Source organism: Papaver somniferum, unplaced genomic scaffold (assembly GCF_003573695.1).
Source record: "Papaver somniferum cultivar HN1 unplaced genomic scaffold, ASM357369v1 unplaced-scaffold_135, whole genome shotgun sequence".
Classification (NCBI taxonomy): domain Eukaryota; kingdom Viridiplantae; phylum Streptophyta; class Magnoliopsida; order Ranunculales; family Papaveraceae; genus Papaver; species Papaver somniferum.
The window spans coordinates 4,991,262-5,011,714 of NW_020622713.1; the positions used below are offsets into that span (position 1 = coordinate 4,991,262).

Sequence of the window (20,453 nt, forward strand, 5' to 3'; positions counted from 1 at the left end):
AGGAAGTTACGATTGCCAATCACTTTAGAATACTGAACGAAACTTGACTAGCTTGTTCTTTGGTTGGTTGGGATAGAAGGTGGAGGTTACATTAAGAAAGACAACCATCGAATTTAACTGGGTGCATCAAAAAGGGCTACCTCTTGCAAAGTGTCATGTAATTTTTGTTTCCTTTTGTTATGTATCAAAAGTGTTTCCTTGTTCAAAAAAAAAAAAAAAAAAAAAAAAAAAAAAAACAAAAAAAAAAAAATCAAGTATTTATCAATTCCATCATCTCTTGTTCCAAAAATAAAAAGAGAAGTCAATGTAAATAAGAGTCATGTAAGAGTCATTTTGTTGTTTTATTGTAATAAGCAAGGAGGGTGTATGCCATTGATGTACAACGCGAGTAATTGTGAAATACCTCCAACTCATTCACAATTCTCGTAAAGTCCGGACAGCTAGCTAGATTTCGACCTCAGTTCTTAGCCTGAGAAACTATCTCTTGGTGATTAGTAGTCATAACTTCAGATCTTTCTTTACACATGTGTAGATACACTTTACACTCTTATCACATGTCTTTTTTGTTATCAGTGCTAGGATTGTGCCTTCGATAGCTAGATTGACATCTCCATTTTGCTGTGAGCTTAAACTGTTTTGCACATGTCACATTTGATGGAATCTGAGCTTATATTTTGACCTAGAACTTTGTAGGTACGTTCTAAGCAAACCCTTCACGAGACTTCAACTCGTCCACTAGGGACACTTAGTGGTTTAAAAGGCTTAGTGCATACGCTAAATGCATTCGAGAGACCAGCGACAGTGGTATAGTTAGGATTTCCTTAGTTTTGTTTTACTTGAGGACAAGTAAAATTCAGGTTTGGGGGTATTTGATGAGTGCCAAATATTGTATATATTTATCCCTTTTTGTTGGCATTTAACTCATCTTTTATGCATTAATTCTACATTTTATCCCATATTCTGTATTTTCATTGTTTTCAAGAATAAATATTTTTCTTACTTAATTTTGCATTTTTAGGTAATAAATAAAGATTGGATGAGTTGCGGAGCAAAAAGAGCAGAAAAGTGGTGAAAAGCCGGGAGAAATTACGCAAGGAAGCCGCAAAGAATGGAGCGCACGTCCAAAAAGCTGGAAATGGGCTCAAGAAGAAGAAAGTTGCTCTTAAAGAAGAAGTGGGCTCAAGGTTTTCCAAGCCCAAACTCATTTCCCAAACCCATATTCTATACCCAAAAGCCTAAAACCCAAATCCATACCCGCTTGCGTCTTCAGCCGTCAGATCAGTTCTCAGAGCATCCGACGGTCGCTCCCTTGCTGTGCATCGAAGTTTGATATCTCCGCCTTACACTACAGTACCTAACTCCATCAAGTACCGTTCGTTTCGTCGTATCTCTTCATCCGACGGTCGCTCATCGCCTGCCTCCGCATCGCCGTCAGATCCACCTACCATCTTCCCATCCATCGGTCCAGCTTCGCGAAACATCAAAATCCTCTACACCTGCTCAACACCCTAGTACCCGAACCCTACACCCATTAGCCAAACACACCCTTCTCCCAAATCCATCGAAACCATCTTCCCCCCCCCCCCCCCTCTCTGCAACAGTACCACCATGTCCGTCTCCATCACCACTACCTTCCCCCAAATCACTCCACTATCTTCTCCCCAAATCACTCTATCACCACCACACCTAAACCCATCATCACTATCACGTTTTACCTCTTTTTCATCAACTAATCTCCTCAATTTCTCATCTCTCATCACTGAAACCCTAGGTGAGAAATTGGGGATATAAGTTGATGTTAGAGCAGCAAATTGGAGCAGGAGATGAACGAGAAGAAGTAATTGGAGAGTGGGTCGACGAGATGGAGCGAGTATCTCATCAACATTAGGTAAATCAATTTCACCTGATTTTCTGATTTTGGGGAAAAGGGGCTGTGAACCCTAATTCTGATAGGGGGGGTATAAATTGGTGTTATGTGGAGTGTGTGAAAGACACTGTGTATCTCTCTGGACTAGCCAGTAGAGAATTAGAACAATTTTAATTTTGCAATTCCAATTTCTGATTTTTGCATAACTGTTGACAGTTGAAAGTTGCATATGTTTTTAGTTATCTCAAATGTTGCTAGTTGTATCTGAATTATCACATATGATGAATGTTATTGCTTTATCCATGTTTAGCATGAGCTAAATAGCATCAGGCCAAGGCTCAGCTGAATCCTTGTGCACTGTCAAGTGACTAGAAGCTAGGATAGTTACTTCCATGCTCTGTTTTGCTTGAGCAAATGGGAGATACCAATGCACATAGTGCCTGTGATTGGCTGTGCTGTCAAAAGACAGCCAATGCTAGGGGCAGACTATTGAGCAATTTAGTATTCTTCTATTTCTAGATGTATGCATAGGATCAAACTCAACCTAGAAACATGTCATTTGGTTAGGACACAAGGTGGATCCTAAGCCTTGGCTTACCCACCAATTCCTTCTCAGTCACTTACATTTTCAGTTCTGTGTGCTTTCAATTCAGTTTATTTTCTTGCCTTTTTTTTCTTGCACTTTGAAGCCTTTTGTGCACTGAAGTCAGTGCACAATCCTCACCTTGCCCTTGGCTTCCAAGCCTTGGTTCTTTGCTGCTTTACCTTGCTGTTTTCTTAGCTGTTTCTTTGCTGCTTTACCTTGCACCCTTAGTTCATGCTATTTACCTTGCTTTGCTCACTGCCATAGTGCATTGTCACCATTGTTAGCTTAGGTTTCTCTTGTATGCTCCCACTCCCTGTGGACTGACCCCCTGCTTACCTTCTATATCATAACTTGGCCTTGTATACTTGCAAGCTTTTGTGTGTCTTTGCTTGTCACACCAACCATCATATTAGTGCCATTGTGCATCCTAGTGTAGGGGAACCTTGGTTATTCACAGGCTATTATGGCAGTCCTTAAACTACTTTAGATAAAATGCACTCCTGGAAAATGATACAAAACACTAATAAGACTAACACTCTACCTTGGTTGATAATGGGTGACCTGAACTTCGTGTTGCATGATCATGAAAAATTCAGTCAACATCATATTGATTCTTATGAAGCTAACATCTTTCTGGAGAAATTGGAAGCAGCTAATCTTACTGATGTGGGATATATTGAATTTCCTTTCGCATGGAATAATAGAAGAGTGGGTCATCATCTTACAGAACAAAGATTAGACAGAGGGATAGCCAATGAAAGATGGCTTGAAACTCACCCAAATTCCACCATATTCAACCTTCCTGCCATTGGCTCTGATCATAACTCCATCCTTCTCAATACCAATCCTTACTGGAAACAGGGACATATTCCTTTCAAATTCTTTGGTCCCTGGCTAGACCACCAAGATTGTAAAGAAATCATTGCAAAATGTTGGAAGACTCAGCATAAAGGTTCTCTTGCTATCAAGATTGCTAGGAAGTTAAGAGATATTAAAGTCAAATTAAAGAAATGGAACAAGGAAATATATGACAACATTAAGAAAAATCTAGAAGACAGTTTTCAACACTTGGAATGGATCACCAAAAATCAATTTAACAACAATAGGGGTCAGGCTATCAGAGATGCTAAGAAGAAAGTTGAACATTGGCAGAATATTCAAGAAAGTTTGTGGAAGACTAAAAGAAGGGACCATCTCATCAAACTTGGAGATAAAAACACCAGCTACTATCTGCCAAGAAAAGATACATAAGGAATAAAATTGTTTCAATCCAACAAGAAGATGACACTTGGATACATAATAGTAATGAGATAGCCCTTTGCTTCACCAATCATTTTGTTACTATGGCTACAGCTGAACCTATAACCATCAATCAATCCATCATAAATCTCATTCCCACCACCATAACCAACACTGAGAATAGTAATCTCTTAAGGACACCTGATGCAGTGGAAATCAAAAATATACTATTTAGCATGGAAGGGGACAAGGATCCATGACCTAATGTCTTCCCACCAAATTTTTTCCAAGCTAACTGGGAAGTTGTAGGTGAGGATCATCAACATGGTTCAAAACTTTTTCACTTCTGGCTACCTTCTTAAAAGAGATGAATTCTACTTTTATTTCTCTCATCCCCAAAACTGAAAATCCTAACACCCCATCTCAATTCAGACATATATCCTTATGTAATACCACTTACAAAATCATAACCAAACTTCTTGCTCAAAGACTCAAACCCCTTCTACCCAAGCTTATATCCCCATTGAAATCTGCTTTTATTCATGGCAAACAAATCTCAGACAACATAGCCATAACTCATGAACTTATTCACCATATGAACACCATAAAAGGGAAAAAAGGATCTAATGTTACTATAGGCATTAAGATTGATATGGTATAAGCTTTTGATAGGGTCAACTGGGAATTTCTTCTCAAAGTTATGACTCAAATGGGATTCAACACACAATGGTGCAACCTAATCCACTAATGCATATCCACCACCAACCTTGTTGTCTTAGTCAATGGTTCTCCTGGAAATTTCTTCAAACCAACTGGAGGTCTCAGACAAGGAGATCCTCTATCTCCTTATCTATTCTTATTCTACATGGAGGCTCTCTTTATATATCTAATCTTTGCAGAATCTCAGAACCTTATCCATGGAACAAAAATATGAAATGAAGCTTCTTCCATTAACCACCTCCTCTTTGCAGATGACTGCATGATTTTTTGCAAAACAAATATGGAAGAATGTCACAACCTCATCAAGATTTTCCAAGATTTTGGACAATCCTCTGGACGGATGATCAATTTCGCTAAATTAGGAATCTTCTTCAGCAAAAACACTGCCCCAGACATTGCTGACAACATTAGTGAAGCCATGCATGTCCAAAGGATCAATAAGACATATAAATACTTGGGATCACCCCTCTTCACCAATAGAAGCAAAGTTCAAGGTTTGAATCCTTGTGTGGATAAATTAAAATACAGACTGGATGGTTGGAAAACTAACCTATCAACAGCAGGAAAAGTTACTATGATCCAAACTGTCACCTCAACTTCCAGCATATACCAAATGAACTGCTTAAAGATCCCAAAAGGTACTTGTAAAGATATAAATTCCATACAAAGGGACTTCTTCTGGAATAAGGAGCAAGATAAATCTAAAGGCTTATTCTACATTGCTTGGGATGCTGTCAACAAACCAAAGGAACTAGGAGGTTTGGGATTCCAAAATATGGAATATTTAAATCTAGAAATGATATCCAAAATTACTTGGAGATTAATTGAAGAACCAAACTCTCTCTGGAGCAGCACAATGAAGGCATCTCATTATCCAAATCAAGAAGTAATCAGAATGGATACCAAGCCAAAGAATACTGATTCTTGGATATAGAAAGGAATTCTGGAAGGTATTTCTTGCATTCTACATCTGGAAGATAGGGGATGACACAAATATCCACAATTGGGAGGACAGATGGATTGATAACCTACCTGCATAATCCAAACACCCCCCCCCCCCCAACGCTCTTCAAGCCTCAAAACTGTCAATTAACTTTTCAATACCCACGGAGAGTGGGACACTAGAATTCTATCTCTCTGGTTCACTCAAGATATTCAAAACCTCATTATCCAGACACAACATAATCCAAATTCTTAAGAAACAATAAGATGGAGCTTAACTCATACAAGGAAATTTACTGTCAAATCCTTATATGACAAGCAAAATAATGATAAATATTCTAATGACACACTCATATATCCTTGGAAGAAAATCTGGAAACTTGACACTACTCCAGCTATTCAGCTCTTCACCTGGAAATGTGCTCATGGCATTCTCCCAACCAATGCCAAATCAGCTAGCATCTTGAACTACATTGATCCTATTTGCACCTTCTGCAAGAATGCTCCTGAAGACACCACTTATGTTCTATTGGTTTTCCCAACTGCCTCTGATGTTTGGGCAAAACTCTATAGGGAGAATCATCAACTTTTTTCTGCATACAGTTCCTTCCATGACTTGTTCAACAATTGGTTTCACTCTGACAATCCTTCTGCTAGCTGGAATGCTACTTTTGCTATTATCTGTTGGTTCATATAAAAAACTAGATGTGATTGGGTCTTCAGAAACATAAGTCCTACTGCTGCTGCTGCTACTGCTCTGAAGATCACTCAACATCTATGTACCTTCACTAGAGTGAATCACAACCCAGGGCGTATTCTAAATAATCTCTACTACCAGGAAAATTCCAATGATCGGAACCTAAGACTTAGAAGTCTGATCAGAAACAATAGAGCAAATTTTGGAATCACTATTAGCATACACATCTTGGAAATAAACAATAACATGGCTAATAGTGATTTATCATCTTATACTAACTATGTTTTTATGGAAATGTCTTTCGCAGGTCAATGTGTGGGAGCAAGGAACATCAAAGACATTACAACTGGTTTCAACAGAGCAGGCAGAGGATCTCATCTAGCACTGACATGGGCCAAGGAAATGCATCAAACCATCATTGATTTTGCAGCAGAGGAAGAAGAAATGTTACAAGACATTCAGGAAGGTTACCAAATAGAAGTTCAAGGAGGCTATACTCAAAGTGAAGACATGTGAAGCAATAGATTTTGTCTTAGGCAAGCTTATCAAGCTAGCTCCACAGTGTAGATGGTGGGTTCTGGACAAAGGATAAAATCATAAACTTATAATTATACGAAGCTCTGATCCAGCAATCATACGTGAGTATCGAGACAAGGGTCTCTCATCGAATTCTCAACGGAGAGTACTTTCTCTCAGAGTACATGTAGATATGTAGTCTCATGACTGGACAACGGTATATCTCATGAGTACTAAAAACTTTCAGTGATTAATTCTGTATAGTATCACGAGAGGGACGGCTCCTAGACAGCTTGCTCTGCTAGTATAGAGCGATAACGTCTTCAGGAACAAACAACGAGTTTACCCTGACTATATAAAGGATATGACTTACCGACAAACTTATATCGGGATAATTAATGCTCCTAGATAGCTTGCTCTGCTAGTATAGAGCCACAAAGTTAATTATTCCTAATTACAATTGCTCATATTCCATGGTCGAATCCACGACTGGTCCCATGGAATGGAAATAATAATTGTTTTGATTCTATGATCAAATCCACGGCTTGATCCCATAGAATAACAATAACTATATTATCTCATTACTCCGATTTCATGATCGAATCCACAACTGGTCTCATAAATGGTAATAGATAAATCTTAATTACTCCGATTCTATGGTTGAATCTATGATCCCATGGAATGGTAATGCTCACTTTATCATTCTGAATTCGTAGTCGAATCTTCAGCTGATCATATGAATTAATAAAGAACATCTTATTACTCAGTTTTTTGAATTATTCTCCACCGAATTCCACAATAAGTAATAAATAATCAACAACCGGGCGTCTGAGCTACCTATAAGTAAGCCCCGATTCCAATGGTGAAGGTGTATTTAACGACGATCCACTAACAGTCGCCGCATGTACATTTGTTGAAAACCTGTTAGATGAAAACCTGATTAGATTCAAGCTAATATCTTTCAACCGTTGGATCGAAAACTTATCTTGTTACACACAAATGTAATGCACGATTTTAGGTTTGTGTAACCGTACCCAAACATGTACATTTGTTGGTTCAATAATAGTTAACCAAATGGTTAGCCATATGGGCACTTTCATATCAACCATATTTTTCTTCACCATAACTAGTTCAAATGACTCAAATGAACTAGTTAGAGAGTTGATCAATTGCAAGGAAATCTTATGTAACTACACAAGACACAGTCGAAGAAAAACGACTTGATTCACTCGAATCAGTTCATAAAATTTATAGTCACGGTTTGCAACTTGCATTCCTTAGTTAATATATATAAGTTCACAAACAATTGTCTTTAGATATAAACATCTTAAGTTCAAAGACTTAGTTCGCGGAATTAAGTTCTCGGAAGGAGTTCTCAAACTCCAGCAGATTTTCTTGGGTCGAGAACTTCCGCCAGTTTGCGGAAAGAGTTCACGACTCTTGTTCCGGTTTTCTTGATCAACAAAGTTCGCAAGCTTCGGTTCAAGGAAAAAGGATTTATACATATATGTGTTTCCACACAATGCTTAGATCCATCATTGGTTATATGATCTAAACTCTCATTTCAATAATTGAAACATTCTTAGAGGACGTTATATAGTTGTTATTCACAAACCATTTTTCGTCAAAGCAATTTTCAAAGTGATTGAAACATAACATGACTTTCGTCACTAGGTAAAGATGAACTTGGCCAAAGTGAAAGCTTACCAACACATATTTCGAGAAATAGATATGCGAGATAAACTCGGCTCGAAATAGCAAATGTGTATAATAAAAGTCTATATAGAAAAACGACTTTTGTCACAAGATAGGAGATAGAGTAGATATACTTTTGAGTGATAGATAAGTTCAAGTCTCCACATACCTTTTAGTCGATGAAGTTCCACCAGTTCCTTGAGTAGTCCTTCATCTTTTATGATGATCACCATGGAGTTCTTGAGTTCAACTACACTTTCTATCCTAATCCGAGACTTAGATATAGTAGACTAGAAATCAATACTTATAGGTTTGATCACTAACATTGGAAAACATGATTGATATGGAAACACATGCGAGTTCGACCGAGCAACGCTCTAATCAAATCAATGAAGATTTTAACAATCAGAAAAAGATGCTCTAGGAAAGAAGAAAGAAAGAACTTAAACTTAAGGCTGTAGACACTGAATTTCATCCACAACTGATTGACCCAAAAAAAAAGCTCTTCAATTTCCCTTCCTCCAATGGTCATCCCCTTCATCACTGGGACCAAACTTAACCTGCCAAGAAGAGAAACACGCAAACAATACAAATGAAGGAAGATCACCTGACAGATATGACTACTGGCTTCCTTGAGGGAGCAAATCCTTTCTTAATTCCACATGTATCTCCTTATATAACTATCTATCTAACTCAAAGATTGCGTTATACTGTTATAAAGATTGCACTAATCCTGAAGACTTCATTCAATTATAGTTTAATTACTCCCAGCACTACCATGCTCCATAGTCTCAATTACTTAGGATACTTAATCATCATTTTCTCATATCCTACTTTTTCTTACTTCTGGCAATTTTTATCTATCATGTCTTGGAATTGTCAAGGACTAGGCCAACCAAACACTAGTAGGCACCTAAATAACATGTTAAACAAACATAATCTTGACATCTTCTTTCTATCTGAAACCAAACAACAAACTAAGAATCTAAAAGCTATCCTCAGCAACATAGGTGTCACTAATTTTTGGTTTGTTGAGCCCATAGGAAAATCCAATACTGCCGGTGGCCTTGTCTTAGCCTGTAAAACCAACCTAAAGGTCACTATAAAAGACTTCTCTAACCATCATATTAGTGCCATTGTGCATCCTAGTGTAGGGGAACCTTGGTTATTCACAGGCTATTATGGCAGTCCTTAAACTACTTTAGATAAAATGCACTCCTGGAAAATGATACAAAACACTAATAAGACTAACACTCTACCTTGGTTGATAATGGGTGACCTGAACTTCGTGTTGCATGATCATGAAAAATTCAGTCAACATCATATTGATTCTTATGAAGATAACATCTTTCTGGAGAAATTGGAAGCAGCTAATCTTACTGATGTGGGCTATATTGAATGTCCTTTCGCGTGGACTAATAGAAGAGTGGGTCATCATCTTACAGAACAAAGATTAGACAGAGGGATAGCCAATGAAAGATGGCTTGAAACTCACCCAAATTCCACCATCTCCAACCTTCCTGCCATTGGCTCTGATCATAACTCCATCCTTCTCAATACCAATCCTAACTGGAAACAGGGACATATTCCTTTCAAATTCTTTGGTCCCTGGCTAGACCACCAAGATTGTAAAGAAATCATTGCAAAATGTTGGAAGACTCAGCACAAAGGTTCTCTTGCTATCAAGATTGCTAGGAAGTTAAGAGATATTAAAGTAAAATTAAAGAAATGGAACAAGGAAATATATGACAACATTAAGAAAAATCTAGAAGACAGTTTTCAACACTTGGAATGGATCACCAAAAATCAATTTAACAACAATAGGGGTCAGGCTATCAGAGATGCTAAGAAGAAAGTTGAACATTGGCAGAATATTCAAGAAAGTTTGTGGAAGCCTAAAAGCAGGTACCATCTCATCAAACTTGGAGATAAAACACCAGCTACTATCTGCCAAGAAAATATACATAAGGATTAAAATTGTTTCAATCCAACAAGAAGATGACACTTGGCTACATAATAGTAATGAGATAGCCCTTTGCTTCACCAATCATTTTGTTACTATGGCTACAGCTGAACCTATAACCATCAATCAATCCATCATAAATCTCATTCCCACCACCATAACCAACACTGAGAATAGTAATCTCTTAAGGACACCTGATGCAGTGGAAATCAAAAATATTCTATTTAGCATGGAAGGGGACAAGGCTCCATGACCTAATGGCTTCCCACAAATTTTTTCCAAGCTAACTGGGAAGTTGTAGGTGAGGATCATCAACATGGTTCAAAACTTTTTCACTTCTGGCTACCTTCTTAAAAGAGATGAATTCTACTTTTATTTCTCTCATCCCCAAAACTGAAAATCCTAACACCCCATCTCAATTCAGACATATATCCTTATGTAATACCACTTACAAAATCATAACCAAACTTCTTGATCAAAGACTCAAACCCCTTCTACCCAAGCTTATATCCCCATTGAAATCTGCTTTTATTCATGGCAAACCAATCTCAGACAACATAGCCATAACTCATGAACTTATTCACCATATGAACACCATAAAAGGGAAAAAATGAGCTAATGGTACTATAGGCATTAAGATTGATATGGTATAAGCTTTTGATAGGGTCAACTGGGAATTTCTTCTCAAAGTTATGACTCAAATGGGATTCAACACACAATGGTGCAACCTAATCCACTAATGCATATCCACCACCAACCTTGTTGTCTTAGTCAATGGTTCTCCTGGAAATTTCTTCAAACCAACTAGAGGTCTCAGACAAGGAGATCCTCTATCTACTTATCTATTCTTATTCTGCATGGAGGCTCTCTTTATATATCTAATCTTTGCAGAATCTCAGAACCTTATCCTTGGAACAAAAATATGAAATGAAGCTTCTGCCATTAACCACCTCCTCTTTGCAGATGACTGCATGATTTTTTGCAAAACAAATATGGAAGAATGTCACAACCAAATCAAGAAGTAATCAGAATGGATACCAAGCCAAAGAATACTGATTCTTGGATATAGAAAGGAATTCTGGAAGGTATTTCTTGCATTCTACATCTGGAAGATAGGGGATGACACAAATATCCACAATTGGGAGGACAGATGGATTGATAACCTACCTGCATAATCCAAACAACCCCCCCCCCCCCCCCCAACGCTCTTCAAGCCTCAAAACTGTCAATTAACTTTTCAATACCCACGGAGAGTGGGACACTAGCATTCTAGCTCTATGGTTCACTCAAGATATTCAAAACCTCATTATCCAGACACAACATAATCCAAATTCTGAAGACACAATAAGATGGAGCTTAACTCATACAAGGAAATTTACTGTCAAATCCTTATATGACAAGCAAATTAATGATAAATATTCTAATGACACACTCATATATCCTTGGAAGCAAATCTGGAAACTTGACACTACTCCAACTATTCATCTCTTCACCTGGAAATGTGCTCATGGCATTCTCCCAACCAATGCCAAATCAGCTAGCATCTTGAACTACATTGATCCTATTTGCACCTTCTGCAAAAATGCTCCTGAAGACACCACTTATGTTCTATTGGTTTTCCCAGCTGCCTCTGATGTTTGGGCAAAACTCTTTGGGGAGAATCATCAACTTTTTTCTGCATACAGTTCCTTCCATGACTTGTTCAACAATTGGTTTCACTCTGACAATCCTTTTGCTAGCTGGAATGCTACTTTTGCTATTATCTGTTGGTTCATATAAAAAACTAGATGTGATTGGGTCTTCAGAAACATAAGTCCTACTGCTGCTGCTGCTACTGCTCTGAAGATCACTCAACATCTATGTACCTTCACTAGAGTGAATCACAACCCAGGGCATATTCTAAATAATCTCTACTACCAAGAAAATTTCAATGATCGGAACCTAAGACTTAGAAATCTGATCAGAAACAATAGAGGAAATTTTGGAATCACTATTAGCATACACATCTTGGAAATAAACAATAACATGGCTAATAGTGATTTATCATCTTATACTAACTATGTTTTTATGGCAATGTCTTTCGCAGGTCAATGTGTGGGAGCAAGGAACATCAAAGACATTACAACTGGTTTCAACAGAGCAGGCAGAGGATCTCATCTAGCACTGACATGGGCCAAGGAAATGCATCAAACCATCATTGATTTTGCAGCAGAGGAAGAAGAAATATTACAAGCCATTCAGGCAGGTTACCAACTAGAAGTTCAAGGAGGCTATACTCAAAGTGAAGACAGGTGAAACAATAGATTTTGTCTTAGGCAAGCTTATCAAGCTAGATCCACAGTGTAGATGGTGGGTTCTCGACAAAGGATAAAATCATAAACTTATAATTATACGAAGCTCTGATCCAGCAATCAGACGTGAGTATCGAGACATGGGTCTCTCATCGAATTCTCAACGGAGAGTACTTTCTCTCAGAGTACATGTAGATATGTAGTCTCATGACTGGACAACGTTATATCTCATGAGTACTAAAAACTTTCAGTGATTAATTCTATATAGTATCACGAGAGGGACGGCTCCTAGACAGCTTGCTCTGCTAGTATAGAGTGATAACGTCTTCAGGAACAAACAACGAGTTTACCCTGACTATATAAAGGATATGACTTACCGACAAGCTCATATCGAGATAATTAATGCTCCTAGACAGCTTGCTCTCCTAGTATAGAGCCACAAAGTTAATTATTCCTAATTACAATTGCTCATATTCCATGGTCGAATCCACGACTGGTCCCATGGAATGGCAATAACAATTGTTTTGATTCTATGATCGAATCCACGGCTTGATCCCATAGAATAACAATAACTATATTATCTCATTACTCCAATTTCATGATCGAATCCACAACTGGTCTCATAAATGGTAATAGATAAATCTTAATTACTCCGATTCTATGGTCGAATCTATGATCCCATGGAATGGTAATGCTCACTTTATTATTCTGAATTCGTAGTCGAATCTTCAGCTGATCATATGAATTAATAACGAACATCTTATTACTCAGTTTTGTGAATTATTCTCCACTGAATTCCACAATAAGTAATAAATAATCAAAAACCGGGCGTCTGAGCTACCTATAAGTAAGCCCCGATTCAAATGGTGAAGGTGTATTCAACGACGATACACTAACAGTCGCCGCACGAACGAGTATTTCAAAAATACAACGAAACGATGAACCTATGCAAAATAGGGAAGAAAATAATAAAAAATAATTAAAAATATTGACCAGGGTGCTGGGAGCACGGACACACGACCGACCGACCGACCGACCGTGTCGTGGTCAATCCCACGCCAGTTTTATATTTTTAATGCATTTTATTATTTTCCATGATTTGATGAAAATTCTCTCATTTTATCAAATCTCCTTCGTCTCGAGGAAACTCCTCGGTTTCATGTCACTTCCATAAATCCATAAAAAATAATATAAAATTAAGGAAAGGAGTGTGGGGCGTGACCATTGGCCAACCGGCCATGCCTTGGTCCCAACCGGCCCCACACCCCACGGTTCCTTATTATTTTATTATTATTATTATTATTATTATTTCTCTAATTTCATGAAAAACTCCTTGATTTCATGGTATTTTTGCACAAATCATCATATAATAATAAATAAAATAAAATTATGAAAATCTTGTGGGACCGGGCCACTAGCCGGCCGGCCATGCCCTAGCCGGTCCTACACGCCCTTTGCTTTATCATTTTATTATTATTTATCCTATTTTTCCTTGAATTCATCAAATTCCTTGATTTTATGGTATTTCTCTCAAATTAGGAAAAATTCCCTCAAATCATCAAAAATACCTAAAAAATATTAAAAAGTTATGAAAAACTCGTGGGACCGGTCCATAGCTGACCGGCCATGCCTCCATGGTCCTACACGCCCGTGTTTTTATTATTTTAATATTTTGCTTCCAAGAACTCATGAAAACTCCTTCAATTCATGGAAACTTCCTAAATTCATCAAATTTCTCAAAATTCATGAATTTTTCATAAAATCATCAAAATATTATAAAATTAAGGAAAAGGCACCACGGGACCGTGGTCACGACCGGACGACCATGCCTTGACCACAGCGGTCCCATGCCTCCTCATTCTTTATTTTATAATTATTTTTCATCATCTCATGGTGTTTTCCTCAGTTTCGTCGAAACCCTAATTTTGGCATATTTTCTCGAATGGATGCTCAATTGCACGCCAGAAAATATCAAAATTCTCAGGACTGAGATGCGGACGCCTTGGGGACACGAGCATGCTATCTTGACGGACCAAGATTGGCTCTTTGGCTCACGGAAGCCGATCCCATCAATTTTCACAGTTTTGACCTAATTTGCACAATTGCTCGTATTAGGTCCAAACACTTTGGATTTTCATGAAGTGATCGTCAGGCGGTCACGTGAAAACCCAGGGCCGGTTTCATGACTCCATGGTCGGTCCCTCGCCTCGTCATAATTAATTAGGTTTTCTCACCTAAGGCTCAGACGAGTATTTTGAATAAATGATTAAGCCAGCATTTAATCATTCTTCCACCAACAAATCGTCAACTCTTCAGGAGTTCTTCGTATTTGCTCACGTGAGCATATGGACACTACATGGTTGAACCAAGGTCCCATGTAGTCGCTCCCTCCTTCTTCCCATGGTTAAACTTCTGACGAACCATGAATTGATCATCAATTGATCAAATTAGGGCTTCTGAATCCAAGGATCATCATTCCAGATTCCAACCTTAATAATTTTACGATGGCCTCATGGTTATTAATTTTATTAATTATGCTCGGTTCAACGACCAGTATTCTAATTAATATTTTTGGTGCGCTTCCAATAATCCATCAAATGAGCAACACATGCTCAGACGATCAAATATTCAACAATTCATCACATGAGCAACACTTGCTCAGATGATAAATATTTGCTCAAACCAAGGAATATTGGTTCAACAATCAATATTCAACGATCCATCGGATGAGCAACTCATGAGTTTCAGAACGTCATGTTCAACTCAGCAACTACATGGACTCATCGTCCCATCAAACCACGAAGTCATCAATTGACTAACATACCACGAGACGTCAATCGTGTCACTTTGGGGGATATCACTTAGGGTTTTGGTCTGGCGGTCTACGGCACGTGTGTTCAAACACACGATGGAATGTGAGCAAGTCGTGCAACCCATTCACACACCCACAATCTTTGATTACCATTGATTCCACATATTTCTCAGCTTCCCTCCTACAGATCAACCCATCCTCTCTTGTGATCGAATTTACTCTGGAACGATCATTGTCTTGATTTAGGACGGAGTACTACAGATTGATCTCTCGAATCTAAAGCACCCCCTTTGCAGCGGTGCATATGTGCGAGGTTTAACATTTCGCTCGGTTCGAGGAGTCTCCTCCGTACGGTCGTCTCCTCAATTTCTTAAAAACCAGCAAATCGTTTTTCCCCATCTACACACAGCAAAACACTACTGCTGCCAACTTAGCTAGGCTATCTAGTCACTCTCCTTTACTTCAAAACTTTAATTGGAAAGGTCGAAATCTTCAATTACTTTGGACAGCTTTACCGTTTATTCCAAATCATGAACTTATGGATAACTGTAATAACTCTAATCTTATTTTGAGGGGACATCTTGGTGCTAGTCATAGCCCAGATAATCACCCCGTTGTTACTAGCTCAGTTGAGCTTCTCTTCTCTTTTATTTACTTAAAAAAAAAAAAAACTGGGGTTATGCTCCATTGATAAACAAACCGTTACGCGGATAAGGGCACGCTACTTCAAAACATACAAATTCTTTATCACTTTGATAGAGTTGGACGCATACAATTTCAAAACGACCAACAGAAAAAACATTGTACACGTCCAAGGAACCAACTTACACGTCCAAAAATTCTTTATCATTTTTATTTCAAATTTAATCAGAAAGTCTCGTGATTTTTGTGTGTGATCCGTTATTTTTATTTGTATTTTTAATTTGAGATTAAGGAGCGGTTTCCATTATCCAAGTAGGATCTCAGTGCTGCTTCTGGGTGTTTGTCTCGGGACCTTGCATTTTTAGGCTAATTGGGAGCTGATGTAACTTGGGCAAAGTATTCGTTGATGTTTGTTGAAAGTGGTTCAACTCAACATAGAAAAAAATTCAATACAATAATCTACCAAAAACATGGAAAGATCTTTCTTGTACAACATTATAATGACGTCCATATATATAACACTTTGTTTGTTGAAATTAGGTACGAAAATTTTCAAAAAACCAAAATTAACTGGTGATTTGTTTGTTCATCAAACTCTTTCTACTTTCCCTCTTTTCTTCTCTATTGTGAACCAAGTAAGCTCATCTCCAAACTCTACTAAGTTAATACACTCCACTTTTTATCAGTTATATAATTCTCAATCTTTAGAACATACCAGCATATCGACATTACGAGCATTGTTAAGCGATTGCACGGTAGTAATGGAGTCCATGAATATGAGAATGGTAAAAGCCGTGATGATTATAGTAGTCTTAGGGGTTCTCTCCGAACTAGGTTCATGCAAAGTTGTGCAATTCATATTTGGTGATTCCCTCTCTGATGTTGGAAACAATAGGAAACTTCAAAAGAGTTTGGCGACCGCGAATTTGCCGTGGTACGGGATCGATTTTGGTAATGGAATGCCCAACGGAAGGTTTTGTAATGGTCGTACCGTTGCGGATATCATAGGTGATCACATAGGTTTGCCAAGGCCACCTGCATTTCTGGATCCAGCTTTGAATGAGGAGATGATACTTGAAAACGGTGTCAATTTTGCCTCTGGCGGTGGCGGGATTTTGAATGAAACTGGAAGCTATTTTGTAAGTTTGTTCTATCTCTTATTATTTTAATTATGTGGTGCTCCATATTACTACCTGCGTTTCAGGAAGAGTGATACTTTCATTAATTTATTTTTCATTTTTGCATGTTTTGTAATAATATCATTTATCTCTTGAACTAGATACAAAAATTTTGCCTGTACAAGCAAATTGAGCTGTTTAAAGGAACACAAGAGCTAATTCGTAGGAAAATCGGAGCCGCAAAAGCGGCCACATTCTTCGAGGAATCCAATTATGTCGTTGCGCTGGGAAGCAACGACTTCATCAACAACTACTTGCAACCAGTAATGGGTGATTCATGGAAGTATACGGACAGCACTTTCATCGATTACTTGATGGAAACACTAGAGAGCCAACTCAAGGTAAGAAATTGAAAAGTCAGTGCAAATTAGGAAATTTTACGTGCGAGCATGACCAACAAATTAGCAAACTAGGAAAAGTGATACTTTGAAGAAAAAAAATGGAAATATCACTTTTTCCTGAAAAAACGGAGGGAGTATGATTTTTAGGTTCAGCTTTTTCTGCTTGATGACACTAACACTGATCGCATTTTTCAAAATGTAGCTGCTGCATAGCCTTGGTGCGCGCAAATTGGTTGTATTTGGTCTTGGACCTATGGGTTGCATACCTCTCCAGCGTGTCTTAAGCACATCAGGAGGATGCCAGGTGCGAACAAATAACTTGGCGCTCAGCTTCAACAAAGCTTCAGGCAAGCTCGTTAGCGATTTGTCAAAAAGCCTACCTAACGCTACTTACCAATTTGGCGATGCCTATGATGTTGTTGCAGACGTAATTGCCAATCCAAACAAATACGGTACGTAGAAAGACATATTTAACTAGCTTACAACATTGAGCCAGGCGTGATTTTTACACTTAGCTTTGCCTTCTACTAGGATTCAATAACTCGGATTCCCCATGTTGTTCATTCGGAAGCATTCGACCAGCTCTTACTTGCGTCCCTCTGTCGACATTGTGCGCGGACAGAAGCTCTTACGTGTTCTGGGACGAATATCACCCTAGTGACAGAGCTAATGAAATGATTGCCAAGGAAATCATCAGAAAGCTTGGATATTTGTATACCAATTCAACTTCAGTTGGCAGCCCTTCACCTTCTCCAGTTGAAGCTCCTGCTAAACCTACACCTGAAGCTCCAGCTACAGCTCCACGTAAGGCTCCGGCGCCAAAAGCTACAAACACGGTTCCAGCTAAAGCTCCAACCAAAGCTACACCTGAAGCTCCAGCTGAGGCTCCATCTTCTGATGATTAATTAGATCACGGATGTAACGTTTTATTTTGTCGATCGGTGTCATTTACATCGATCTCTCTCCAATTTTTACGACCTTTTTTTCTTTTCTTTTCACCTATCAGTATTTATGTTGCTCGCTATTTACAACTGAGCCAGATCGGTAGGATACGACTTCGTACCACCGCAATTTGAAACTGCTGCTCTGTAATCATCGATTCATCGTCAAGAGTAGGATCTTTTGAAATGAATGAAGCAGACGTTGTACCAAGTATGCAGGACATGATTTTGTTGTTGTTGTAGAATCCCAATTTTGAGACCTTGACCATTAGCTGCATCTAAACAATGAACAAGAACTAAAATCGAGAGGAACTGGAGTGGCTGCAGGTACACTTTCATGCCTAGTTCACCAATGTTGGGACTATTATTCTGCTTGAAGTTACGTTGCTCATAGAAAAATCATTAGCTGGCTAGGGTCTCCAGTCGCTTTTGATTTGGTGATTTCTTGCTGCATATGCCATTGTGCCCCGACCTAAGCATAAGCAAGGATGTGCATTTTATTTTCATTTTGCTATTATTGTTGATGAAAAAGTGAACACCAACTGCTCCAGTTATATACTGTATGTGGGCTTCACAAATTGATGAAATAATGCACCTATACGTAACACGCGTGAAGTTCTTGAAGTCTTTGCTCTTTGGTAACAATGTCGACATGAGGATAAAATCTGGGGCAATTTAGTAATCCTGGAAATTATTTACCAAACCCTAGTTTTTTCTATTGATTATATATATGCTTCATAGTGGTGCCGCGCATGTTGAAGAAAAACCATTGGAAATCTTAAGATCCCCCATGAAGCAGTGGAAATCATTGCATAAGAGAAACACATTTGCAGGAGCTTAACTATGATTATCAGATTATGGTTACACCACACTATGAAGTTTGTAACCCTAATCATAGGTAAGCTCCTCCACGTGTGTTTTCATTCCCGACGAGAAAAGGATCAGCAAACAACATGTATGTGATCAACAAGATTCTTTAGTGTGATCCACTCATGAATCAGATTTTAGTTATTCCAGGAGAAACACATCCGTAGGAACTTACCTACGACTATGGTTAAACGCTATTGAGTTTGTAACCCTAGTTGTACGTCAGTTCCTCCACATGTGTTTTCATTCCTGACGACAGAAGGATCAGCAAATAACGTAGGGGATATATTTTTTATTGCAATCTTGAACGTTGTTTCAGCTGTATCGTTTCTGATTTATGGAGCATTTTGTGGTTCCGTTTTAACGATTTTAGTTTGTAGACTAAGACTGCAGTCAGCTCAATGATTGACCATTAATGGTTGGTGATGTCGCTCATCCATGCATGCATGTTTACTTTATTTTATTTTTTTATGTTATTGTTCTTTTGGATCTTTTTATATTCATTGTATTGTTCTTTTCGATCTAGTTTGTTCAACAAACTTCCCAGTTATGTTTTTTTGTAAGCCATTATATGAGATCTTATTGTTAGCTTCTATTTCACTCAACAAAGACATGTAATCTGATCAAAAAAATAAAAAAAGACATGTAACATGTCAAAGTCTGCAGTTCCTTTCTCAGTATAACCTAAGAATAGAATGCATTTTCTTTGTTGGGTTTGAACCTAAAATGGCAAATATGATTCTTTGGATGCACAAATTAAAACTTATGGACGTGGGCACCGAATTCTTTACCGATAAAAAGAAAAAAAAACTTAAAACTAATTATCTCACAAGAAAAAAGAAATTATCAATTAAGACGTGCGCCAGCAACTTATGTGTCAGTATTTCAATTTGATACTGGCAAAAATATCTGTATAAATATGATTTGCACACAGATTAGCATGTTCCTTATATTTTCTTTTTTTGCTCACGGAAGCAACCACGGCAAAGGAAAAACACCTAAGGACGAAGTCTCAACTTGCTAAACTACATTACCATTATTACATGTCTGTTGAGATTATTAGTCCCACATGGTTGGGTTATTTAAGATCCTGCAGTTTATAATTTATTAGGGCCTCTCCACTCATTGCTAATTGGTTTTGAGTTGGATGCCCGTA

The 20,453-nt window shown here is 38.1% G+C and overlaps 1 protein-coding gene across 1 annotated transcript; it reads left to right on the top strand.

Moving 5' to 3' along the window:
* Window positions 1-16,618: 16,618 nt before the first annotated feature.
* Window positions 16,619-18,651, top strand: LOC113334221 (GDSL esterase/lipase At1g74460-like). Its single transcript, XM_026580556.1, has 4 exons — window positions 16,619-17,109; window positions 17,250-17,489; window positions 17,692-17,941; window positions 18,021-18,651. The coding sequence occupies exons 1-4, from the start codon at window positions 16,732-16,734 to the stop codon at window positions 18,392-18,394; spliced, it is 1,242 nt and encodes a 413-aa protein (XP_026436341.1). The 5' UTR covers window positions 16,619-16,731; the 3' UTR covers window positions 18,395-18,651.
* The last annotated feature ends 1,802 nt before the right edge of the window (window positions 18,652-20,453 follow it).

What these genes read in the sequence shown, in the direction of transcription:
- LOC113334221 (XM_026580556.1), top strand. Translation starts at nt 16,732, where the DNA reads ATGGAGTCCATGAATATGAGAATGGTAAAAGCCGTGATGATTATAGTA. An exon ending in ATGAAACTGGAAGCTATTTT is followed by an intron (nt 17,110 to 17,249) that starts GTAAGTTTGTTC and finishes CTCTTGAACTAG; the next exon opens with ATACAAAAATTTTGCCTGTA. An exon ending in CACTAGAGAGCCAACTCAAG is followed by an intron (nt 17,490 to 17,691) that starts GTAAGAAATTGA and finishes TTCAAAATGTAG; the next exon opens with CTGCTGCATAGCCTTGGTGC.